The sequence below is a fragment of the Martes martes genome, assembly GCF_963455335.1.
Source record: "Martes martes genome assembly, chromosome: 7".
In the NCBI taxonomy this organism is placed as follows: Eukaryota; Metazoa; Chordata; class Mammalia; order Carnivora; family Mustelidae; genus Martes; species Martes martes.
The window spans coordinates 40,452,766-40,480,202 of NC_137894.1; the positions used below are offsets into that span (position 1 = coordinate 40,452,766).

Genomic DNA, 27,437 nt, shown 5'->3' on the forward strand with positions numbered 1-27,437 from the left:
ATGGACTGTGCAAGTCAGTGGCCCTGAACACACCTCCAACATTTGCTAGCTAGGTTTATGTAAATAAATGGTTTAAGGGACGTAACTTTAGAAAGCTCGTATATAACAAGTGCAGTGGAATAGCTAATTGGTATTATTTTCCAAGTTCCTCCTTAGCCACACTGATTGTGAAAGCACAAAGATTCCAAAATGTAAATGTTTTAATCTCCTGTAGAAGGTCTTACAAGATAGAATCAGACAGCTATATGAAGCAAACAGCTCAATATTATTCTTTATCAATCTGAAACCTTAATTAAACCCTTGATTTTCATCAGGTGTTTAAGTGCTTTATGCAAACTTTTCATAGCATCCTTAAAAGTAATTCTCAAAACGTAAGAAATTAAATAGATCTATCATATACAGTTGCAACAAAGTAACAGCTATATTCAAATTTTAGTGTCACTCCTCATGTTCAACACACTACTTATTTTCAAGTACCATTTAGAACTTCAAAAGAAACTGATCTGATTCTTATCCATTCAGAATCTTGTGACCGGGGTAGAGGTGAGTGAAAGGATCCCAGGTAATTCTTCTGTACTATTAGAACACTGAGTAGAAAATTTCCCACTTCCCTTACCAGCTGACTTTCTCAGGCGAGTCCAAATTCTTCAGGGTTCCTCCCAGTGACTCCAATCACACAATTCCTGTTCCCTGTGACAAGGATAAACTCTAACAGAATAGCTGGTCTAACTAATAAGCATATTAACTCTCCTCTATTCCTTCCTTTTGAAGTTTGTGATCCATTTCTTAAATATCTAAATATTTGAGAAAAAAAAAACGCAAGAAAACATGATGGAATGGATTAGCAAATTTCTATTTTCAACCTATCTTCTCTCTTCTGACTGAGCAATGTTAGCCATTTCCACATATAACACAGGGAAAAGAATGAAGCTACTGTCACCTTATACACACACCTTTACTAATCTCAACAAGAAACTGGCCTGTTCTAACCAATAACACCCTAATGCTAATTTACCTCTCAATTGAAGAAATCTAAAAAAGCCACTTCTGCACTAAAATCAAACACTTCCAAATTCCCTGAGCACTCACATAAAAACAGCCAAATAGTAACACTATAATCATCTACAACAAGTTTCTATCAAAAAGCAGATCCTTGACTTTTTTAAATTCTGAAGTTGTAGTTGAAGAAATTCTAGCTACTGATATACAATCAGCAAATTTCAGTATTCAGTGCAGTTACCAAATAGTGCTATTCATTTTGGAAGACTATGTTAATGTTTATGTTTCATAAAATATGAAAAATAATCTAGCCCTAAACTTTAATCTGAGCACTGTAATTGTTGACCCTCTCTGTTCAAATTTGCTTCTGTATGAAGAGACAAAGCAGAGAAAATATAAATTCTCATTAGAGGTATTGTCAGCCTTTGCACTCTTCACTCCAGTCTTATTTCACATACTCTATGTGAGGCCTGCAGGTTTTCCTGTTGGACACAAGAAAGCCTGTTAGATGGTGCAAAGAGCTGCCATACACGGTACTGCCCTTAACAGGGACACATTCAGTGCCATCTGAGATAACAGCCACTCTAAAGTTCTTTCTCTTACTTCCTTGTTATCTTCCTTTCAAACTACCCCACTAGGCCCTCCTTAGGATCCTATCCTCTCCACACCATCAACTGAGTTATAAAGGCTATTAAGCTTCAAGTAGGAGGCCAATGTAGCATTTTTCTTGGTGCTACTTAGGAATATAACCAAGCAGAACAAAAGCAAATTATATGTATGAGAAACTTTGGATTAAAAAGAGACACTTGAGCCCAAGTATAACAAAATATAGTGGCAAAAATAAAATTAAACCAGTTAAGTTAGATCCATGACCCCAGTAGACAGATAAAATAATATAATTTTATGTACTTTCATTTCAATCAGCAATGGAAAATTAAAATTGAATGCTATGGGAGGAATGTCACATAGTGATAAATTACAAATAACAAACTTCCTAAGTGCTTTTCCTCTAACCTACTAGTTATGATCCTAAAACTTACAGTTATGAAACATTTATTATAGGCATGTCCCTATACCAGATTCCATTAAAGTGTCAGGTAGAACAGGTGTCTTTTAATCCACTGATTCACAACACATGCCTTTCATTATATCCCAAGTGTTACCACTGTTCCCTCTGAATTTTCATGTTCTAACAGATTAAAGGTTACTTGTACTTTAAAAAAATACTTAAGAACATGCACCACTTTTGCAATAAGTTGTATCTATAGTTAGGGACAATGCTTGCAAAAGCAAAAGTGAATAAATGCAATAAACTGTTGACCCTGAAGAACTGTGTACTTTATGTGGAGGAAAACCACCTATGTAAGAAGTTCAGCAAATTTTGAACAGGATAAATACATATAGAGAAAAGGCTGCTTAAAGAGCTGTATGAATATAGACTCTAATCACAATCAAACTCATTGATCCTTTATTCAAAGTTCTCACATGGTAAATTCAGAAGGAATGCCTAAGTTGTTATTGTTAGTTTGCTTTTTCAACACAAACTTTCTCTAAGGTTTGAGCAAGCAATAATGGTTTAGGCTTTATTTGATATAATAACATCAGTTTAGGATCTGCCTACGGCTGCTGGATCCAAGTTAAGTCAGAAGACTGCTGAGGAACACCTCATCCTGGGAATCCTCCAGCATCTCCCATAATTGGCCTTAGTTTAGCATGCCAAGTCTGTAACTAAAGAGGACAAAAAGTAAAGGAAAATTCTTTTTTTTAGTAGAAACTTTATATGAAAAATGGCAATGGTAAAAGCCACATGTGTGTTCAGTCTGGGATAGAATATATCCTAAAAGCTTAGCTCTCATCTGCTTCATTTTGCTATTCTAGCACATTCTTTTATAAATTACTTTATAGGAAGGGCTGGGGTGTGGTAGTACCCTTAAACTTGGAGGATACTAATTTTTCCACATGTGTATGAGTCACACAAGCAAATGATACTATTAGATCAATCCTTTGTTTTAGGATGATTTTGTGGGTTATTAAGTTCTGTTTGGGCACCTCAGTACAATGTATTTCAATGTAGAGTCAAGGTACTTACCAAATTAAACGAAAAGTTTATATGCTTATATCCCATATTGTCCAAAACAGCATAATGTAATGATGCTCTAAGACTTACAAAATAACTTAAATTTACAGTACTGTCAACATGATTCCACAAGGTCAAACACCTACCTCTGCTATCAAGTTTCAGTAACCGATACAGAAGTATTTTGGTAAAGTGCCCACAGTGAGAGCAGTTAAAAAGCAGCCCCTATTTTCTACAGAAAAATAGTGACAGTGAGTAACTCATCACATTCTCTGAACACTATACTGCACTCACAATTCTGGAGAGTGATACCCTGGACACACAAGCTTATTTCACATTAGTGAACAGACCTAAAATTTTTATAAAGTTCTGACTTTTGGCCAGAAGATAAAACGTCCCATATATACATATATACAAACCCCACTTCTTAGCCTCTTAAATTGTGTAGTTCTAAAAATGGCTTTTTGACTTGTCTTTAAAGTTTAAAAAGGAAAATGTGTGCAATACATTTGTATCTGCGCTTCTGAATTAAGAAACAGTAATAAATGAGGGGAAAAAAGCTTAGGATAGTTATTAATCTACTTAGATTATGTACATGACCTTTGGGTATTCATGAGAACCAGTTTAACTGTCCCTCACCTTATGATCAACTCTGTTTTCTAAGTTACCCAGGAAATGTATCTAACCATTTACAAAAACAAAAATTCAAACATGCACTTTACAAATCATGGTCTTATTTACCTGCATATTCTTCCACAAGACAGGTATACATTAAAAAATATTGCTCAGAAACAAAAATATATATTATCTCTTTCCTTTACCATTTAGGCATATAAATAGTTTACTGAAGATGATGCATCATTCAACAAACAAATGCAAAAACTGCTTTATATAAAGTGTGGTTCTCTGCTATTTAGCAATATAAAATACAAATTGATTACAATATAATTAGCTAATAAAGAGCTAAATTCAAGAGATTTGCAAACCAATACAGCAGTGAACAGTCCCTTATACAAAAGTCCAGTAAGGAAGAGTCAATTTTGTAACAGGTTACATAAAAATCAGGGCCAATAAATGCATTATAAATGCAAAAAAGAGCACTGCTTCATCAGCACATTCTTCAGTCTTGTTTGGACTAGACACCAAACTTACTGTTCACTTTTCGGTTCATCTTGTTTTCCATTAAGTTCTTGATCAACTCTGTTTAATGAAAAACAATAGAGATAATACGACACTAGCAACTAAACAATCTTCTTTCTAAAAATTGTGACTACTTTTAGCATAGAATATTATTCTGTTAAAAACAAAGCTTTGCAAAGAAGCAGACATAGTAAAAAGGTTACCAAACATTTCCCCAACCAGGAAAGATAATTTTTAAAGACAAGAGGACACTGGCAAGAAATGTGCTTGTTGTTTCTTTGAAGATTACTGAATACTGTACATACAAATGCTCGGAGTTTTATTAAAAGTTAAATTGTAACAGGTATATTAAAATCTTAAACTGAGGCATGGCTGGGATCTAACTGACTAGAGTGGCAGGAAAAACAACTCCCTCAAAAATGATTTTGTTAACTAATGCCACCAAATGATCCATGTTTTTAAATTCAGTGATAAAAATGCATATTTACAGAAACGATTCTCCAAAATTCTTTATTAGTATACGTAGAATATAAATGCTTTTCACTTATTTTGATAGTAAGAAGCCATCAAATAATTGGAAATATCTAGATGTGGTTAAAAATCGAACTGAATTAGAGTGGGTTGCATAGAGACCTATCAAAATTTAGGCAAGTGGGGATTAGAAGAATTATGTAATTACAACACAACTATAAACAACACTTTAAAGATAATGTACAAGTCTATTACTCTTTGTACTAGTCTGAATTACTGATGGAGGGGAGTTTAAAACAACTTGGTACAATATATGAAGATACTCTTCACACTTGTTTCCATTACTATGATCATCACCACCCATTACTAGGAGCACCTGAACATTAGTGAATAAGACCTAAAAGTCTTGGTCTGTGGTAAAGTCAAATTAATAACATTTAAAAACATTTTTTATGCTGGTATCAAAAATATAAGAGGTATATAGTCTCGATAAGGCATGTGATATACATCTGATCTTTTCAACATATGAAATCTGTTAAATTAGTTCTTACGAACTATTTTCACAATTACTTGATTTTTCAACTACATTCAAACACTTTAACAGCTGCAATCTCTCCGGCCACACTTGCACTGAGTCGTTTGAAAGAAACAGTTACAACATTTGACACTACCGTGTGTGCACATGGAGTTCTGAATCCTCCTTATGCCCGGTACTCATCATAGAGATGTCACCTTAAGTAAGCTCCTCCACACAGAGCCTCTGTTACATTTTTAAAAATATGATTCTTTAAAAAAAAAAAATGCTCCTTTATTTTTAAAACTTGAATGTTACCATCTTCAAGCTGACAAGGATTTATTATTTTTTTTAAGACTAACAAACCATGCCAAAACCAGCAAGTGTCTGAAAGATATACACAGTGATTCTATTACAGTTAAACAAGACAAAAAGAAAAAAAAAAAAGAAAAACTCAAGATAAAATAGTATCGGTAGGTATCAAACAATATATTAAATAAAAAGTATAGTTACACTATTTTTCTGATGCCTAAATTCCAGGTAACTAAATACTAAGAACTTTGTAAAAAGGCACAATACAGCGGATTTTATCAACAAAGGCAATTCATTTTGAAATCCATGAAGCAGTTGGCTTCATTGTACAATTACAGATTGTATTTTTAATTTCAGTTATCTGTCTGGCAAAGTGTACACCAGTGCCTAGAAAGGAAAAAAAAAACCAGCAATATCTAAAATTACCATCCACATCTCTATGTTAAAACGTTCATTAAAGGGGCGCCTGGGTGGCTCAGTGGGTTGGGCCTCTGCCTTCGGCTCGGGTCATGATCCCAGGGTCCTGGGATCGAGCCCCGCATCGGGCTCTCTGCTCAGCGGGGAGCCTGCTTCCCCCTCTTTCTCTGCCTGCCTCTCTGCCTACTTGTGATCTCTCTCTCTGTGTCAAATAAATAAATAAAATCTTAAAAAAAAAAAAAAAAAAAAAACGTTCATTAAACTGTTAAGTGTCCTATAAAAATGTAAACCTATGGTTCCATCACATGGTCAACTGAATTCTTGCTCATCAACACAGTCAAAAATGTGTTCAAAGAATTAGTTCCTTGTAATTGTTTCCTTAGAATGGTCAAAATGGTAATAACTACATACAAATCTCTCACCTTAAGAAAGACTGTACTAAAACTGTTTTGCTAATTTGTCATTATTTTAAAAAAAAAAATCCATTAACAACTCAGCTCCAAATCCTACATTGTTCTAAATTGCTATTTAAAATGGTAACTATTTTATACCTTGCCTTTCATCTTCTATGCCGAGATATTAATAGCTAATAGTTTGTTATGCTCAAAGCAGAAGTATTCAAAATTAAAGATGGAAAGCAGAGTGTTTAACTATTTAACGGTATATTACTGAATTTTAGGTATTTTATCATATGTAGAATTTGACTGGTTAGCAGGCCGTTTAAGCGTATAGGGAAATCAATGTTGGTTAGCCAAAGAATATGTGCATTGCAAATATACTCATAAACCCCAGGGAAATAAACTGTTTCTTTAGAAGAGTACATATATATTTATCAAAAGCACTAGTTAGACATTTAAGTAGTATGGTGAAACAGATAAAAAAGTCTTAGAGGTAATTGGTTTTCCAAATAGTTTTCTTAGCAGTTTCTTTGGTTTTGCGATCAGTACATATAACATGAAGGAGGAGGAGGGGCTATGACCTTTAATTCCTAAAGGGCATTAATACATGTTAGAACAGGGTGAATCCAAGCCATATTCAGCATCAGGAACTTCAGATTCACTCTATATTTGAATTCTGGGGTATGTTTATATTTACAAATGCTGTTATCTTTGTCTACAAGCTAACCAACCAATAAGGAAGAGTTAGTCTGTGCAATGCAAATGGACTAGTCTAGATGCAACCCAGTCAAGGTGTGCATATACCTTTTTTGTTTCTTTTTAAACTTTTCTTCTTCATACCTTGGTAGGGAAGAGTTATTTCAGTAAATATACATGTTATGAAGATAAACAAAACTTGAAAAAAAGGCACTAACAATAAACTCATATAAGTCTGCAGGCAAAACCAAAACTATTTAACACACTATGTAGAAAGTCAAAATTGATCTAAGAAATCTCACTTTGACACATTCAACAGACTAATCCTCAGATCAGTAAACCAAAAAACTTTTTCGACATTATAGCAGAGTGATATTCAAGGATTTATGTTAACAGCCTTCTACCAAGTCCTTTTAAAAAATTAGATGGGAGGTGAATTCAGTAAACAGAACATATTCCAGCCACTGGAATGAACCAAGGTTAGGCTGATATAAATAATATATTTCGCCAGTAACAGGATTATTCAGCGCATGGATGAATTTACTCAAATTTGGAGAACAGCATGTTCAAGTTTGGAGAATGTTCTTAAGTACTGACTGATCAGGAAATCACCTCTTAAGATTGTAAATAGTCTTTAAAAAGAAATAGTCTTTAAAAATAAAAATTAACTACAACCAGAAATAATCCTTCCTGCTTCCTCAGGTGATGGCCTGAAGAAAACAGTATGGGGAAGGTGCTGGAAAATGGCTTCTTTCCCTTTTCCTTAGTTACAAAACCAAGAGCAGTTACAAAATATTTATCATACAGGAAGTGAAAAGGATGAGTATTGAAAAATATTTACCTCTTGCACATCAATATATAAAGATCCAATACAATTAAAGAAATAAAACAAAACATACTGTTTTATGCATTCTGGTATGCCAACATATTCCATGGGGACAAGTTCCGCTAGTTCTGCCAAATTAAAGACGTATCTAATTTTTTGGCTGAATTTTGAGCTATGGAAGAAAATAAAGATAATTACCTCAATATTCTGACCAACAGAACTGACAAGAAATTCACATAAGGAGCTGGTGTTTTTGTTTCTTTTTTTTTTTTTTTTAAAGTCAATGACTCTCAGAAAATTACCTAATAAAGGGTCTTGTGACAGCTAGAAGTGTTCTGATAAACCATGAGGGATGTACAATGATTAGTGATTTTAGGTTTTTCCGTAACCTGGAGTTAAAAAAAAAAAAAAGAAAAGGAAAGGAAACAAAAATTTTAAAGCTCTATAAATTCTAATGCTAGGAAAAAAGGTAAGGCATCATTAAGTATGTGCAACTTTACACACAGACACACACACACACTCCTCATCCAGAAATTCATTTAGATGTGATATTCCTAAAGACAAGGAAATACACTCTTGAATTCTGATGGTCTTTTCTACTGCTACGAGATGAGCTTTACTGCACTTGGCTAAATTTATGTCCACAGTATAGCCTGTCGTTAAATGTCTCCTAGATATATTCACTTGTCTTTAGAATTCTGTCAACCAGGGGTAGAGGACAATACCAAATACGAAATTCAGGATGAGAGGGGAACTGGTACTCATTTCTTCAACACCATGAAAGGCACTATGCCACAAGAACAGGAAATGTAAATCAGATCTAACACATTCTTATGGAGTCTAAAATTCTGAATAAAAATTACCGGTATTACCCTGAATGACTTAAAATGACCAAAAAACCCCTGCTGTTTTATTACGCATATTCCACACTTAAGTAAAGTGACCATTAAGGATTTTTTTTAAATCGTAAGAACTAGCCCATGCCATGTTTAGGTATTTAGAGAAACCTATTAATGAATCTGAGTTCATTAAACTAGTTCAAGTTAGCTATAGCTTAAATCAAACCAACTGGAGATTCGAAGTTCCTTCCACTAGCATTAACTCTGAGAATACACTCCCTAGAGCTCATTCCAAAGTAAGATTATGGCTAAGCATCTTAAAAACCATAAAATATGCTAGGCACTATGAGTTAGGCAAAATTCACAACGTAATAAAATAGGAAATGCATTAAGTTCTCCATTCTTTCCCAAAACACAAGTTATAGGGAAATGTTTAATGTGGTACAAATAAGGAGAAAAAAAGGACTATTTTATAGTTTTGTTTTAAGGAATTATTCTTTATTAAACAGATCAAAACTAATTTCCTTCATGATATTCTAAAATACTGAACTGAGAAAACAGAAACGTGTTATAAAATTTACAAATATAATTTATAGTGCCCTTAAGTGACCACAGGAAATAAAATTGAATAAAGCTATTATAAAAATTATTCAGACTAGCTTTCAATGTGTATTTACAATACCTTCTATCAATTTGCTGATAGCATTTCCTGAGCCATCCCAGACTGGGCATTTTCCTTCGAGTTGTAGCACCATTTAAATAAACTATCATGTAGTTTTCTGCTACTAATAGCTCCAAAGTGCCAATAACATACCTATAAAGACAAATTAAGTTTAAGCCTTAAATACTGCTTTGCAGAACCAAAAAAATTATCCAAATTATATAATGCTCTTCCTTCCCTTCAATGACAGCAAAACCAATTAAAATTTCAGAACTGTATTAGTTGGTATTATGAATATGTAACTCTAAAAGAGTTACCTTCTAGAAATACACGTTTAAAAGTCTATGGATGAACTGACATGATTTCTGGGACTTGCTTCAAAGTTATACAATGGAAGAGTATACATTTTGAGAATGAAGTATAAACCTATTAACTGTGGAAGTGTTTGATTCATACACAAATATTCAATACACTTCTTTTACCTTCATATAAGTTTGAAATTTTCCCAGTAAGTTTTTTTTAAAACACCACTAACTTAAGAAATAGAATGACTCTATGGAAATAGAATTGAGTCAGTTCAGTTACATTTGGCTTTTTGGGAGTAAATGTATTTAGCCATATGATTTTGAGATAAAAATAATTTCTTTACATTTAATGTAAAATAAAGAAGTTAGAACAGATAATCTGAAATATCCATTCCAGTTTTAAACTGACAATTTTCCTGTTGAGGAAAATGCATACTTTTATAATGCCAAAGAATAAGGACTTAACTGGAATGGGTATAATTATAATCTTCTCCCAGGCAAAGTTCACTTCCTTAAACTGGAGATCTAATTAACCCAGAATTCTGTCCACATTTTTCTGTGAAGGTATACTTACTTAAAGAGATTGTCCATCAGGTATCTATAGTTAGGCTGACCACTTTCGGGCATAAAACAGACAGCAAATACAACAATGGCATTTAATCCATCCCCGTAATATCCTGAAAATTAAGTCAAAGATAAAATCACCAGCATGATTTTACTTTTCCAGAGGAAATCTGTACAGCTGACAGATTATAGTGGTTCATGTTCCACAAATTTTTTGATCAAAAAACATGGTTTCGTTTTTAACCTTAAAGAGCCTTATAGATCTTTAAATCTCCTCTTCTCAAAATGAGAATAAAATCTGAAGAGGAAATAGTGGGCATAAAAACCAGAAACCCATTTAAAGTAGCATAATCAGAAAGCCAGTATTATTTTAGTAAATAGACAAAAGAAGTGATATAATCCAAGCAGGCATATTACGAAAACATCTGCAACACTCTTATGCAAGTTATGGTTAAAGTGGGTGCTTCTGAAAAAATACTTATACACTCAACAATGCCTAGTATTTTGTAGATTCTAGAATAATGAAAACTCAATTACATCTCTGACAATTTTAACTGAAGAAAAAGTGTTAAAATGTGTATGTTTATTATAATCTCTAGTATCTCGTAACATTGTTTTAACTTTCATTTCCATTGTTTACAAACATGCACTGAAAAGGTTTAAACACTTCAAGTACATTAGCATCTATCTCAATCTCTTAGTCACAAAACACATTGTGATAATTCAATAGCATAAAATGGTCCTAATTATTTCCCCCTAATATAAATAAAGCGCTCTTTTTGAAAGATACTAGGTTTAAACCATGAGGCAGGTCTCACAACTAGTTTCCTATGAACTGGCTGAATTAATGCAAGACTGTGAACTTCCTGATCCAGATTATCCTGTTTTCTTCATCTGAATAGGATTAAATTAGGCGGAATAATGTAAATGCAAACATTCAAGTGATTTGCTTTCAGATGAATGAAGACTATAGAAATACAGACGGGAAGGCAGTTGGCAGAAAGTAAATTTAAGTAGAAAGGACTCTACAAAAAAAAAAAAAAAAAAAAACCAATCTGTTTAACCTATGTGGTCCCGTTTCTTGCATTAGGATTTCAGGTAATAAGAAATGTTCTAGAGGGGCTCCCAGGTGGCTCAGTGGGTTAAAGCCTCTGCCTTCGGCTCAGGTCATGATCCCAGGGTCCTGGGATCGAGCCCTGCATTGGGCTCTCTACTCAGCAAGGAGCCTGCTTCCTCCTCTCTCTCTGCCTACTTGTGATCTCTGTCAAATAAATAAATAAATAAAATCTTTAAAAAAAAAAAAAGAAAGAAAGAAATATTCTAGAGAGTGTCTTGCATTTTGACTACCATTAACGTGCTGACGCTATTTACAGTGTCTAGGCAAACTTCTATACATGGCACAGTCAGGATGGTTAGAAGTTATAATCATACTCCCATAGCTTTTCCTATTTGACTTGTGATTTACGAAATGAAGCCTTGTATTTTTGGATATCCTACAAATATGCAAAGCTGTGCTCCATAGAAATGTGGAATGGACTAGTTCTATACTTTATGGTAAAACTAAATGATATATTATTAGGGGTTTTATTATTTGATTTTTTTTTTGAAGATTTTATTTATTTATTTGCCAGAGAAAGAGAGCACAAGCAGGGGGAGCAGCAGGCTCCCTGCTGAGCAGGGAGCCCAATGTGGGGCAAGATCCCAGGACACCTGGATCATGACCTGGGCCAAAGGCAGAAGGCAGACACTTAACCAGCTGAATCACCCAGGCATCCCTATTCAGGGTTTTAATGTAAAATAAGAGTTATAGTTTAAAATGCCAGGTTTTACTTATATACACAAAAAGACAAGTACAAGAATATTCAAAGCAGTTTTAATCATAACGGCCCAAATAGGAAACAACTCATAAGTCCATCAAAAGAAAAATGAATAAGCCAATTGTGGTTTATCCATACAATGAAATACTACTTAGTAATGAAAAGGAATGAACAACAGACACAAGCAACAACATGGATAAATGTCAAAAACATGCTGAGCAAAAAAAAGTCAACAAAAGAGGGTATAGTATATGATTCCAGTTAAACGAAATTCTAGAACAAGCAAAAGTAATCATGGGGGCGGACATCAGAATAGTGGTTACTGGAGAGGGGTATTCATTGGGAAGGAGTCTGAGAGAATTTTGGGGGACAATGAAAATGTTTTACATGTCTAGCTGTAGGTGATATGGTTATATGGGCATCTGTCAAAACTCACTGAATCCTACCTTTCAGATTCGAAGTGAAAAAGTCAGAAAGAAGAAAAACAAATACTGTATGGTATCACTTATACGCAGAATCTAAAAATGCCAAACTTAGAAACAGAGACTAAAATGGTGTTTACCAGGGTCTAGGGGGAAAGAAGATATGTTGGGTCAAAGGGTACAAACTTACAGTTATATGATGAATAAGTTGTAGGGATCTAATGCACAGCATAGTGACTATATACAGTAATACTGTATTATGTAAAGTTGCTAAGAGAATAGATCCTAAATGTTCTCACCACAAAAAAGAAATGGTAATTATTATGCAATATGTATTGTATCAGATCAACACGTTTTAATCTTAAACTTAACAATATATCAAATATATCTCATGAAGCTGGGGAAAAATTGCAAATGCTACAAAAAAGGATTATAGCATTTCACTACATATAAATTATAAATGCATAAAAAAGGAGAGAAAGTCCCAGTTGCGGGTTGTCTAGAGGTCAGGTGGAAAACAGTTTTCACTGTATATTCTTATACCTTTTGAATATACTGTGTGCATGTACTAATGATTTTTTTTTTTAAAGGATTTTATTTATTTGGCAGAGAGAGGTCACAAGTAGGCGGAGAGGCAGGCAGAGAGAGAGGGGGAAGCAGGCTCCCTGCCGAGCAGAGAGCCCAATGCGGGGCTCGATCCCAGGACCCTGAGATCATGACCTGAGTTGAAGGCAGAGGCTTAACCCACTGAGCCACCCAGGCGCCCCTGTACTAATGATTTTTAACTTTAGTTTTATCCTTTTACTTCAAACCTGTTTCTAAAATGACATGATAAATGTTTACTATATATACATTTTTTACTCAAGATAGAGTTTCTGATATTGCACTAAAAAATATGCTCTTTGAAAGCTCTTACCTCCATGGCTGATAACTTTCTTATAGGGTTCAATTGCCTTCATATCAACCCTGTGGTCCTGTTCTCCAATTCGGAACATACGCCAGCGTCGTCCATCTTCTTTTTCCTCTGCTGTTGTGTACTCAGTAATTGAGCCTTTCCTAATAACTTCAGTAGTTTTAGGTTTCGGAAGATCATCTGTCAAAATAAAAGGTTTTTGAATCACAAATTGTTATTTGTACAGTAAAAATCAAATTACATGTTAACCACTTTACTATCTAATTAGATTGTTCAGAGAATATTTCATTATACCTTCCGTGGAATTTTAAGTATGTCTTCTGTAACAGAGGAAAAGGCTTGTTATTGATAATGAAGCCATTTTATGTTTTTGGAAATCATGGTTAACTTTTTTTTGTATTGGCTAATTCAGAAAGCAATTCACAGTGCAATGTATGTGCATAAGTTCAAAAAAGATAATTCATACAGCCATCAGAATCTTAGTACATTGGCCTTACAATGCTGTTCAGATTCTATTTACAACACTGTTCTTGGTAGTTACCTCTATGAGTTATTTAAAGTAACTGAGAGCAAATTGGTTTTTTGTTCTTGAGCACATAAATTACTCCCCAAACACTGTAATACCAGATAGAAAGTGGTTAACCAGTTGATGATTATTTCTCATTTGATCAGGTTTATTGAGCAGAAATTTACTGATAATATTCTGATGTGTACATGCAAACGTCTATTTTAAATTGACATTAGCCAAAGCAGAAGCACCAATGATTAGGTGTAATTTATAGTTCAAGATTGCACTTTAGCGGATTTTAAATGAAGTAATGATTTTCAAAATTTTAGTATCGTAGTCCTTACCAAAAGATGGGGGGAGGGGAACCTACGGCATGTTAGTTGTTTGTTTCCAAGATAAAGCTGTTAACGGAAAATATCCTTCCAGGAAATGACTACAGCAGCATTAAAGAAAGAAGAGACAAAACACATAGGCAGAAAACTATTTCAGTATCTTTTTAAAATATTGCTTATTACTGGACTGCTTATTGAACCAGTAAAATGGGGAAGAGAAAAGGAACAAAGATACAGTATATCAAGGATCTTACTCTTTACTGCAATAAGACACATAGGGCTAAACACTGCTTTCAAGTAAAAATCATTTTAAAGATGGAATATACAAACAACTATATAAAGATACTATACACAGAAATTATCTAATTAAAGAAAACATGCAAAGCAAAACAGATGCCAATTCCTTTGAATTCTAAATAACTAATAATAAGGAATATAAAGTTTGGGGACTAAGAGTATACATTAATTCAAGATGGTTGTTTACATAGTGCAGTACTATCAGGCAAACCTAATTAAAAAATCACCCTAAAAAAACTCCCTTCAAAGCTCCCTCTCTGCAAACCCCTAACTACTTTTAGCATATTCCCTATGTTACATGTCTCTTCAAAGCTTTTTTTCTTAGCTGATTGACTAAATAAAAGAACATGCCATAATGATCAAGCAATATTTTGGGAACAGCGTGAAAAAACATAACTTCACAATACTGGGCAATTAAGATAGAAAATAAAGCCACCCATGTAATCTACTAAAAACAGTTTTGAAAGCCATGAGAATATTCAGTGCCAGCAGAATTTCCCATCTTAGTAACAAAATATAGCAGGAACTTTAAAAAAAAGAGTAACTTCGTATGTCAACAAAATCCCTTAATCATTGATTTTAGGTTCAAGATCAAGTTTTAAGTTTTTCAATTATCCTAATATGAGACTACTATTCAAAAAACACATATGTATAGAGAGACAAACATTCATTAATAAAGGTCAGATAAAACACTGAAACATTTACCTTCCCACTCAAATTCATTACTGTTTTCTGATGGCGTGTCTAAGCCATCTAAGTCAATCTCCCCACTTTCATCCAAATCATCTGACAGCACAGAGCCATCGCTAGGATCCAGGGTCAGGCTAATATCTGGAGCCATGAGTTTCTTTCTTACTTTATTTCCATTAACTTCTAGCGAGCATGGAATGGGTTAAAAAAAAAAAAAGTGAAAAACAGATTAGAAGGAATGTTTACTTGCTCAAGTTGAATAGGAGAAAACATTTTTAAAAATATTTTTTTTTTTTAGGGCATCTGGGTGGCTCAGTCGGTTAAGCAGTTGCCTTTGGCTCAGGTCATGATCTCAGGGTCCTGGGATCCAGCCGTGAATCAGGGTCCCTGCTCAGTGAGGAGTCTGCTTCTCCCCCATCCTCTGTCCCTTTCCCTGCTCATGTGCTCTCTCTCCCCCTCTCTCTCTCTTTTCACACTCTTTGCCTCTCTCTCAAGTAAATAAATAAAAATCTTAAAAATATATTTATTTTTTTGAGAGAGTGAGAGTGTGAGCATGTGAGCAGGGGGAGGGGCAGAGAGAAAGGGAGAATCTTAGGCACCCCCCCCACCCCATACAGAGCCCAACCCGTGGTTTGATCTCATGACCTTGAGATCATGACCTGGGCCAAAATCAAGAGTAGGATGCTTAACTGACTGAGCCACCCAGGTGCCCTGAATAAGAGAAAAATTCTAATCACTTCATTCTTGAGAAAAATAACATGAATCAAACATAATCCCAAAGCATTAATTTACAAACCATGGATTTTGATCATTATTGCTTCTACATCATGGAAAGACAACACATTCCAGCAAGGATATATCTTTTTAAGTAATAGAGGCAAACATTATAGTCAGCTTACCACTAAAAATGATCTCCTTTCAACCTTTTACTATAGAAATTTCCCAAGCCCAAGGGTATGTTTTTGCAATGTTAAATTTCCAAAGCATTCAAAAAATGCTTTCTTAAACATTCACTTACTCTTTGGCTCCATATAATAGAATAAAAAGTGAATATACTTTTTTCCTTGACAAAGAATGTGTTAAATAGCACAAAGTCTACCATTTCATTGAAACTCAAGTGCCAAGTTCTTACCAGGCTGGCTCTCTGGTCCACTTACAGCTAATACATCTGCTTCCATACTATCATCCTCTGGTAAAGGTCTAGAAAATACAGACAAAATTTTTAATTCACGAATTAAAAGAACTTTTTTGTAGTTCAAAGAGCTATTAAAAATATCTCATAGAACCAATTATGTGGAAAACTGAATAAAGTGGTTTCTTAAGCTTCAGTAATTTACAAACGACTTTTAAAGGCAAAATTTTCAGACTGTCAGATGATTTACATATTCATGTAAGTAACACATAAAAGTAGATATAACTTCCTTATGTAACTGCTCTTAAATAGAACTACAAAACAAACCTAAAAATTACAAACAACCTAAAAAAAATTTAACTCAAATGCATGAGCTTAACATGAAACACAATACAATGTGTGGTGAAGGTAAACGGTCCCTCACGTGAGAGGATGGCAACGATGGCTACAATTCTTTTGAGCTCAGCATTTCTACATTATTCCTATTATCCCCAAGTGCTATGTAGTGACTTGGTACTTCCACCAGCTGTCCATATTCCCACTGTTAAGGGACCTTCCTATGCCCTGAGATGGTCTCCTGACCAAGATGGTCTGAAAGCACAATTTTAATATGGTCTGCCTTTGCCGTTTTTCTCTTAACCTAGCGGTGTGCATACAACTACAACTACAAATGCAAACGTGTCAAAGTAGCTGGCCAGATAATCTAAAAAACCCTTATTTAGTGAGCTTTCTTTTAAAATAGAAGCATAAAATTTAACAATTCTTACAGACATCTAAAGACTCCCTTCTCCCAGGAACCCCTCAGACTCATTTAAGAAATACCACATTTAAGCATTTTTTACAACAGCAAACGTTTTACATTTAAATGTTGAAAACAAAAATAAAGATTATGGGAAGATCACATATATATTTGGTGGAAAATAAGATACTGGAAAATCTAACTGCTGGAAAGGAACTTCCATTTTCTAGTATCAAATGAACACCTTTTGACACTGGGTTTCTGTAAGAAGCTCAATAGTCACTTAATAAGTGACATCTTAGTAAAGACATTTTGAAGTTTTGTTTTAAATCTGCATTGCTCACATTGGAAAATCTTCATCTTGCCATTCTTCTTTAAGTTCCACACCTTCCATCCTCAGCTTAGATTCAATATCAACTACAAACTCCTGATAATCCGGAGAGCCAATGCCCTGGGAAAAGAGGAAAATTTGTGACAACATGTTTCCTATGTTCCTTTTTATTTGCTAAAAAGGTGCAATAATCCTATACCTTAGTTCATTCACATTTCCACCCTGGTCAAGGAATCAATTTATTGGGTTGCAACTACCATTAAAAAAAAAAAAAAAAAAGAATTAGAATGAAAATCAGCGTATATATATTCTAGTAAAGTAAGTACTATTTGTAGTAAGGGTAATTGCGTAGTGAAAATATTTGTTTTCAGTTATGTATATGCATGTGTGTCCCAGGTTGTGATTTAAATTTTACTAAGTTTTGTGAATTATGTAGAAAGAATCTGAGGTAGGGGGGGGGAGGCACAAGGAATAAAAGTAAATATATTCTCTACTCTGGACCCATAATTAAGTTTTCTGTCCTCTGGATAGAAGCTGATCCTAGAAATTAAACACTAGCAAATTGCATTTACATTCATGATTCAGTAAAGCCAAGTGGTATGTGTGCTGCATCTTTTAAAAATTGACATATAATTAATATTTTTTTTGAAGATTTTATTTATTTATTTGAGATAGAGAGAACGAGCATCAGAGGGGAGAGATCAGAGGTAGAAGCAGACTCCCTACCAACCAGAAAGCCTGATGTGGATGGAACTGGATCCTAGGACTCCACGATCATGACCTGAGCCGAAGGCAGTTGGTTAACCAATTGAGCCACCCAGGTGCCCTATAATTAACATTTTTAAAGATATTATTTATTTATTTGACACAGAGAGAGAGCGAGCACAAGCAGGGGAAAAGGCAGAGAGAGAGGGAGAAGCAGGCTTCCTGGTGAGCAGGGAGCCTGATGTGGGGCCTGATCACAGAACCCTAGGACCATGACCTGAGCCAAAGACGGAGGCTTAACCCACTGAGCCACCCAGGTGCCCCTATAATTAACACTTTTAAACTGAAGCATAATTAATATGTGCACTGTTTTCTATACTTCCATTTCTGTAGTTTCAATTCCATCATTCCAGAGCCACTGAAAAAAGGCTATTCAGTAACTACCCAGTAAATGAACGCTACATTTTTTATTTGCTTTGTATCTACACTAAACTTTTCCCATGTAGTTCAGCATAAGTTTTCAGACACTAGACTTAGTGACTATTTCTGTTCATGCAATTACACATGTTCACCTAGGCCATTCGGTTTTAGTTTCAGTCTGTCCAAGGAAGGGTGTTGGTCCCTACATTCTCACTTTACAAAGTGAAGAATGAAGAGATTGGTTTGGTTGATGGAATAAGACCTGGAAGTTTAAGTATATCATTTAAGAAGTCATAAAGATCAGCGGGTTAATGTCACAAAAACTGTGACAACTTTAGGGCACAAGAGGTACAAATGAGTTAATATTTAGTTCAGTTGCATTAGAGCAAATCAATAGATGACTGAAGTTGTTTTTTTTTTTTTTTTAAGGCAGTAGAACATGTGTTTCTTAAGAGATAAAAAGTAACACTACAAGTATTAAAAACAAAGCAAGAAGTGATTGGTTCCAGTGGAAGAAGAAAGAAAGTGAGATGGGGAGAATGACTGATACTTTTCATAGTAAATCCTAACCTATCTGACATTTAAAACCATGTATATATAACTTTAAAAATACTTTTCAAATAACACAAATGGTGCCAGCCATTCACTTCAATTAGTTTTATAAAACAAAGACATGATGCCTCCACACACTGGAGTATTACTCAGCCATAAAAAAGAATGAAATCTTGCCATTTGCAACAACATGGATTGATCTCGAGGCTATAATGCTAAGTGAAAAAAATCAGAGAAAGACAAATACTGTATGATTTCACACATATGTGGAATTTAAGAAACAAAACAAATGAACAAAATAGAAAGAGATAAACAAAAACAGACTTAAATACATAGAACAAACTGGTGGGGAGGCGGGTGGGAAATGAATGGAAGAGTGAGGAAGGTTAAGTGTACACTTCTTTTTTTTTTAATATTTTTATTTATTTGACAGAGAAGGAGAGAGATCACAAGTACAAAGAGAGAGAGGGGAAGCAGGCTCCCCGCTGAGCTGAAAGCCCGACGTGGGACTCGATCCCAGGACCCTGAGATCATGACCTGAGCCAAAGGCAGAGGCTTAACCCACTGAGCCACCCAGGTGCCCAAGAGTACACTTCTCATCATGAGCACTGAGTAACACACAGAATTGCTGAATCATTACACGGTACACCTGAAACTAATACAACACTGTTAATTATACTGGAATAAAAAAATTAAAAAATAAGACAAAGATGTGGTTATGATTTACAGTTGCTTTATCTGCTGCCATTACAATGCTCAAAAGAGGTACAAAGCTGTACAGAAAAAGCATTATGCTTAGAACAACAACAAACAATTACACTGATAATTTTCTAAAGTGTTAGATTTTTACATGGTAAACTAAATTTATGTCTCTGCCAAGACTGGGAAGCTCTCTTCTCAGTTTGAATTCTTACTTATACTCAAGGAACGGTTTCACACATTCTCAAAAGGTTTAAATTTTCGAGGACCCACTTTCAAGGACAGAAAAAATGGCCAATGCTCTATTCCTCACCAATATATTTGCTTGGAAAACTCAGTATTTATATATGTGAGAAAGTCATTTTTAATTCTCTGGGAAAACACTGAACCAGGAAATGTTGAGAAATTACTGGAAAACAAACCTAAATTACAGTGATCTTAACTTAATTTACCACATTCTCTGTTTCTAATACACAGTCTACACCTCAACACAGTCTTCACTGATCACTTCATTGATTGTTCTCTGATGGCAACTTCTGTAGAGAAGAAAATAAACAAAAAAGAGATACCTATTTTACCAATCTCTTATATTTTGGACACAGAACTAGTATAAAGATCCCCAAATTGTGGCCAACAAACCCAAATACTTAATGCTTATTCCCTTAGAAATTAATGCTCATGTGAGACTGAAACACTCTATTACTAAATATTTAATACTGTCTCTTCCAAATTTTTAATTCACAGTACTTCTCAATTTTTTTCTTAAGTCTTTTATAATCACTCTAAAATAAACTAATATACTTCCTAAATTCAATAATCAGAAAAAGTTTCTGTTATTTTGTCTCACCTTTTTGCAGGTGTTAGAAAAATATTGGATGTTCTTGTTGTCTGTTTAAAATACCCCAGGTGGGGGCACCTGGGTGGCTCAGTGGGTTAAGCCTCTGCCTTCTGCTCAGGTCACAATCTCTGGGGTCCTGGGATCTAGCCCCGCGTCAGGCTCTCTGCTCAGCGGGGAGCCTGCTCCCCATCCCCTGCCTGCCTCTCTATGTACTTGTGATCTCTGTTAAATAAATAAATAAAATATTTTTAAAAAAATTAAAAAAAAATAAAATAAAATACCCCAGGCACCTGGGGTGGCTCAGTGGGTTAACGCCTCTGCCTTCGGCTCAGGTCATGATCCCAGGGTCCTGAGATCTAGCCCCGAATCGGGCTCTCTGCTCAGCAGGGAGCCTGCTTCCTCCTCTCTCCCTGCCTGCCTCTCTGCCTACTTGTGATCTCTTGTCTCTGTCAAATAAATAAATAAAATCTTTTAAAAAAATAAAAAATAAAATACCCCCCATACTCAGAAAAATATTCAGTATCTCAAAATTAAAAGCAGAGGCTGAAAGTTGCTATCACTATATTCCTAACACCTCGCATGGTGTCTGGCACATAAGCCTGTAAATGTTAGTTATCTGAATATTGTAAGGTAGGGCACTGGATAGCAGGCTTTGTTTTGCTCTACCCCTTAGGCTTATTTTTCTTATTCAACTACATTATTCAATAGGCTTCCTGTTATTTTACCCTCAAAAAGTGTAATGAAAATATTTAGGGCAACCCAAACACATGCAATTATCAATTTCTGTTGGTAAAATCATTCGTTATTTGTAAGAGAAATTATGTAACTTATGAAATTCTATAAGACAAACCATGTCCTTTAGTTCCCCTACCACTCGAATAAGTCTATCACTTGAAAACTCCTCTAAACATAGAAAGCCGGAGTCCTTCAGGTCTCTCAGCTGATTTATTAAACTTTTACTTCAAAATCGTATTGAAGCATGTGATTTTAATACACAAAGCACATGGACATGGATATTTAGTTCAGGGATAATTATTTAAGCTAGTTAAACAGAACCTAGGAGAGATACAGATAGATTCACTCTTGACCATCTCAGCACAGACTGTAGGGCAAAAAATACACTAGGTAGACAAAAAGTTCAAACAATTGAGAGAGTATTGTTCTTGGAAGGGCTTAATCATCAGCAGCTGTAAGAACAGGAAACAAACAAGAAAGGAGCAATATAAGCACAACCACTGAGAAGGAAATCAGGACAATGCTGACTCACAAGTTAACTGTGGCTGTTTCCCATTTTTTGTTCATAAATTTGGTCAATTAGAATGGGGAAATAACACTTTAAGATGCCATTTGTTAAAATAACCTAATGCAACAGGAATTACTTGATTTCTCAACATACTTGTGGTTCTGAGACCACATGATTATTTACGCCAATTAACTACTAGAAGTCCTTTAGATAAATTCAGAACACTTGCTGACCCTTCAGTGAGGTTAATAATCAAGAAAAATGGAGTACCTACTGACACAGCTTGTGTCAGTAGGGAGATGTGGTGGTAAATTCAACCAAGACAAAGAAGAGGATTTCCCTCTGCAACTCAGCAATATAAGCAAAAATTAAACATTAAAACCATATTTACAATGGTCTAAATTATAAATTGTAATCTTACATGCAACTTTACTATTATGTAGTTTAATAGTGCAGCCGGAATAGGTGCTAATAACCACCATCTATGCTGAAATCACTTACTATTGGCAGAAGGAAATGCCCAGGCAAGTCTTTCACTTCTCCATTTAAACAAAAGGGCTTCATTGTAAATATTTATGTTCGCTTCTCTCTGAGGCTGGCAACACTGGTAGTGCTATAGGAAAATACTTTAGGCCAGTCTATATGTTTACAAAGATGACCAAAACACGTCCAGAAAAATCTTATACATTTGTCACTGCTTCCTTGAGAGCAGGGTCATGTAGGTTTTTAAGAATGAAATGATACAATGTGATGTCACCTTACATCTGTTAGAATGACCATTCTTGAATAAACAAGGAAGAGCAAATGTAGGCAGGGGTGTGGAGAAAAAGGAGCCCCTGTGAACTGTTGACAAGAATGTAAATTGGTAAAGCCACTGCAGAAAACAGTATGGAGGTTCCTCAAAAAATTAAAAATAGAAATACCATATGATCCAGCAATTCCACTTCTGGGTATTTATCTAAAGGAAAAGAAATTACTATCTCAAAAAGATACATGCAGCCCCATATTCACTGCAGCATTATTTACAATAGCCAAGATATGAAGGCAACCTGTTTCTATTGATAAATGAATGGATAAAGAAATCGTGGTATATACACACAATGGAATATTGTTCAGCCATAAAAAGAATGAAATCTTGCCAGTTGGGACAACATGGATATAGATCTTGAGGGCAGACAGACAGATCTTAAGTCAGACAGAGAAAGACAAATATTACATGGTCTCACTTATATGTGGCATCTTAAAACACACACACATGCACACACCAAGTTCAAAGATGCAGAAAACAGACTGGTGGTTGCCAGAGGGGATGGGGTTGGACGAATGGGTGAAGGGGGTCAAAAGGGACAAACTACCAGTTATAAAATAAATTCTAAGGATGTAATGTACAGCATGGTGATCATAGCTAATACTGTGTTACATATCTGAAAGGTGCTAAGAAAATAATTCTTAAAAGTTTTCATCACAAAAAAATTTTAATGTGCGGCAATGAATGTTAAATACATTCACTGTGGTGATCATTTCCCAATATATAAAAATATCGAATCATTATTGTATGTACACCTGAAACCAATATAATGTTATATGCCAGTTGTACTTCAATTTAAAAAAAAGAACAAAATGAGATACTCTACCTGAAACGTTAACACAAAATTCGAGAAAAATTACAATGCTGCTGACTTTTCTCAAAATTGTGAAAATAAAGCAAAGGATAATTATGCCACCTACAAACAGTACTTTTATGATCAGTATGCAGAACATACTGGAGAAGCTCTAAGACCTTTAAGAAGATTAAAGTCTAATATTGATCTCTGACACTTTATTGTAGTTATACATATTTGTTGTAGTATAAAATTGTAATTGTGGAATACTACTATCATCATATTGTACTAGTATTCTGCTTTATACAATGTAAGCTTAAGATAATTTTCAATCCACTGTCAGCCACGGTTAATTTTTCAGAACTGGCTATATATACTTCCTTTTTTAGATGCCCTCCTCCATTGCTGCTCCTACAGGCTTTGCTGCAGAGGCCATGAAGGGAACCACTTTCCTTTTTACATTTACTAACCACTTGTACATTCATCATCCCTATATGTTCTAATCAATAAAACATCAAAAACAATGTTTTTCCAATAAAAACACTGGTGTTATTATCCCGGTTTTACATATGAGGCAAATAACATTACTTCTTGGTTCCTAGATTAAATGTAGACTGTTTCTAATACAGCACACTGTTTCCAGTTCACTGGGAACTTTATACAGACTAAGCCTGTAATGCCAGATTTGGTTACATTTAACTTCAAAGGTCCTCTAACACTTAAAGACCACAAAGGCACTGACTTATGATCTAGTTCAAGATTCGTGTTTGCAGAAGTGGATCGGTCATACTTCCTGTATAAGCCCAACAATGTTAGGCTGCAATAGAAGAGATTATGAAGAACGAGAATAGTTTAGAAGAAACGTAAAATGACAAGAACTAAGCAAAAGATGTGAGAGTTCATCAAGAAGATAGTATAGGAGGTAACTAAATTGGGTAATTTCAGTTATCAACGTTATCTTATTTACAAGTTGCAGAAATTCTTACAAAATTTTAGAAAAAGAGTATGTTTCATTGAAAAAGTTAAGAAACTAGGCATTAAAAGAAATAGAGATCCTAATCAAAAAGGTGAGGTTGGAAAAAAAGCAACTCTAAAATGCAATCACACACTTCATTCAATTAATTGTAAGGAAGGCACTGTGACTACCGGGATGAACACGGCAAAAGCCGTGCTCTCAAAGGGCTCCCGCAACAGGCAGACAAGGGAAGTTTCAAAGCAACGTTGTAGACGCGAATAAAGTTAACAGGAGCTGATCTAGTACATCTCCAGTTGCATCAGATACACCCCAAAAACCCAAACCATTAAGCAAAAAGTTATGTCTGAATCCACGCGGGAATTCGGCTTTTATACGTAGGAAAAGTCTACTAAAGCCTTCATTACAAATGTCGCTTCCGTGTCTATTCCCCGAGGGTACAGGGCACATCAGACGTCCGAGTTTCTTTGTTCTGTACCAGAACTGACGCTGGTTTTACATTCGCGACCAAAGTGGCCGGTCACCGCACCCAGACCAGGGTGTGTGCAGCGGGGCCGAGAGAGGGGCAAATTCCATCCCGAGCACAACAGCACAAACGAAAAAGGGGTGGCCGGGGGGCGGACAAGGGTAGCAAAGGCAAACAGGAGCCGAGCCAAGGGCGGGGGCCTAAACTGGGCGGGGATCCGGGAAGCGCCTCGCGAGCAGGTTCCCGGGCGCCCCCTACGTCGGATAACCCTCTGAGCTTCCTCTCTCAGGCTGTCCGGGGGGCACTCACCCCTCCGACGTCCGCCCCAGGCCTGCTCTCATCCCAGACCCGCCGTGCCCAGCCTTCCCCCGCCGCACTCACCCCGGAGGAAGCCTTGGCTCCCTCGTCTTCTTCGCCCCTCCAGGCCGGCGACGTGGGACTGACGGCCAGGGCGCAGGAGATAGCGCCGAGAGGAGCCCGCTCCCCTCGGACAGCAGCGGAGACCCGGACCCAGTCCCCCGTCTACAGCTGCTCCGGCAGCAGCTGACCCGGATGCAGAGTGCGGCCCCGACGGAAGTGACAGTATCCCGGCCTTCTTCAGGCGCGGCGGCCCGCGGAATTGGAGGCGTGGCTTCTCGAAGCCGCCTAGCCTCTGCCCCGCCCCCTTGACCGTCGCGGACTCGCGTCCGCGCACGCGCCTGGGGGCAACCCCGCATCCCACCTGGGTAGCTTGGTCCCTGGGTACCTCTCTACCTTGGTACTCGGCCCTTGAGACTCAGAGATATTTTTACATGATTTATGTTGGCCTTAGTGATTATTAAAACAATTTTGTAGGATAAAATGGGTGAAGATACGGGAGGCGAAAATATCCGAAGCCTCATTTTGGGAAACTAAACCTCAGAAGAATCCTTAGAATTTTGTAAAATTCTCCAGGGTGAATACAACAGTGCTGCCCAGACTATATGTAGGGAGCGATCAGATTAATTTTTTGAATTACCAGTTATTTGTGGTCCATGCTCTGGTAAGATAAGATAAAAATGTTAGAAACTTTTTTTATTAGAGTCAACAGCTATATATTACCTGTAAAATTACCAAAAAGTTTTCCAAATGCTTACTCTAAACTTCTGTTCCTGCCTGGCAGTGGACTGGTAACTGAAGGACCCAGCTCTGTGAATCGTACTTGGAGTAGCAATGCTGCTCCCCAGCTTTAAGGAACTAAGATTAGTTTGGAGAACATAATAATCCCTCTCGGAATTCCTAGGAATTCTTATTCACTGATCCCGACAAAGGCAGCAGTCAACTCTGCGCAATGCATTTGAGAATGGGGGGGGGGGGGGTGGTGCTTGAGGGGGAACTGAAAGCTCAAAAATTCAAATCATTGACCCGAAATGCAGCTCCCGGGTTTACACCGTTTTGGCAACATTGACTAATGTTGGTAGGGGGTTAAACTCTCTGTCTCCTCTATAAAAACAGGTAAAGATAATATCTATTTCCTAGGATTTTTGTGAGATAAAGCGCTATCTGCTAGACGTGTGCTTGACACATTATAATCATGTATGTTTGATATTATTTTCCACGTGTTCTAGCAGTTTTGTTAAATAGCTGGCAGAGAAAACAAAACGGGTCGACTGATAAACAGAGCTTTAGGTAAGCAACTTCTTGGATCATGCATATGTAAGCGATTTCATCTTCAGTTACAGAATTTTCATCGTTCCATATTTTGCTTGTTTCGGTCCTGCAATGAGGAGCATTTCTCACAAGGTGGCAGCAAATCATTTGAAATCATATATAGTTGTCTTTTTTTTTTTTTTTTTTTCCTTGCGATCTTTAGTTTCTTTTTCATCTCAGAAACTTTATTGTTTAATAAGTTTGGTCAGTGTTTGCTTTGGTTATGAATAATCCATTCTATGATTTGTCTTTTTATCCCCATCTCATGAATTATCCATATTTATTGTTGAAACATTTGAAACTATAGATGAGGCAAAAAAGATAGTAACTACTAATATGCTTATGTATATCCTTTCAGATTTTCGTATACATGTAACAATATAAATAACGCATGTTTTTATAAAAATGAAATAATGTACCTAAAAGTTTATAATCTTTTTTTTTTTTTTTTCATTTAAAAATATATTGTGGGCGTGCCTGGGTGGCTCAGTTAAACCTACCACTCTTGATCTCAACTCAGGTCTAATCTCAGGGTCATGAATTCAAGCACTGCCTTGGGCTCCGTGCTGTGTGTGGAGCCTACTTAAAATACAATAAAATAAAAAATAAAAAAATAGAAATATATCCTGAACTCCTTTTCAGGTCAGTAAAAATATATCCTGAACTCCTCAACACCATCATTTTTATTATGGATAATTTATGTATTAACAATTCCTTATTGAACATTAAGGTTCCTCCATTTTTTAATAGTTAAAAACCATACTTACAAACCAAAAAGTCAGAAACCTAAGACTGATTTTTCAAACAACATACTAGTTATATTTTCAAATAATATGCTCCATATATTTTCTTTCAGCTTTTAGGTGAAATAC

At 35.8% G+C, this 27,437-nt stretch overlaps 1 protein-coding gene across 2 annotated transcripts; it reads right to left on the reverse strand.

Moving 5' to 3' along the window:
• Window positions 1–2,445: 2,445 nt before the first annotated feature.
• On the reverse strand, window positions 2,446–25,469 carry BNIP2 (BCL2 interacting protein 2). 2 transcript variants are annotated; one of them, XM_080807978.1, is made up of 11 exons: window positions 25,279–25,469; window positions 17,414–17,520; window positions 16,331–16,398; window positions 15,214–15,381; window positions 13,375–13,551; window positions 10,230–10,332; window positions 9,372–9,503; window positions 8,153–8,239; window positions 7,924–8,022; window positions 7,133–7,168; window positions 2,448–4,276 (listed from the first exon to the last, which is right to left on the reverse strand). In XM_080807978.1, the coding sequence occupies exons 2-11, from the start codon at window positions 17,461–17,463 to the stop codon at window positions 4,225–4,227; spliced, it is 972 nt and encodes a 323-aa protein (XP_080664104.1). In that variant the 5' UTR covers window positions 17,464–17,520; window positions 25,279–25,469; the 3' UTR covers window positions 2,448–4,224. The 2 variants fall into 2 exon arrangements, with proteins under 2 accessions (XP_080664105.1, XP_080664104.1); XM_080807979.1 differs by lacking the exon at window positions 7,133–7,168 and having other exon boundaries at window positions 2,446–4,276.
• Window positions 25,470–27,437: the final 1,968 nt, after the last annotated feature.

Excerpts from the sequence above, each read along its gene's own strand:
- BNIP2 (XM_080807978.1), bottom strand. The coding sequence starts at position 17,463 with ATGGAAGGTGTGGAACTTAAAGAAGAATGGCAAGATGAAGATTTTCCA. Across the intron at positions 8,240-9,371 it reads TATCAGCAAATTGATAGAAG|GTTACGGAAAAACCTAAAAT; the intron begins GTATTGTAAATA and ends TTTTAACTCCAG. Across the intron at positions 4,277-7,132 it reads TTTAAAAAGAAACAAAAAAG|AGTTGATCAAGAACTTAATG; the intron begins GTATATGCACAC and ends TTCATTAAACAG.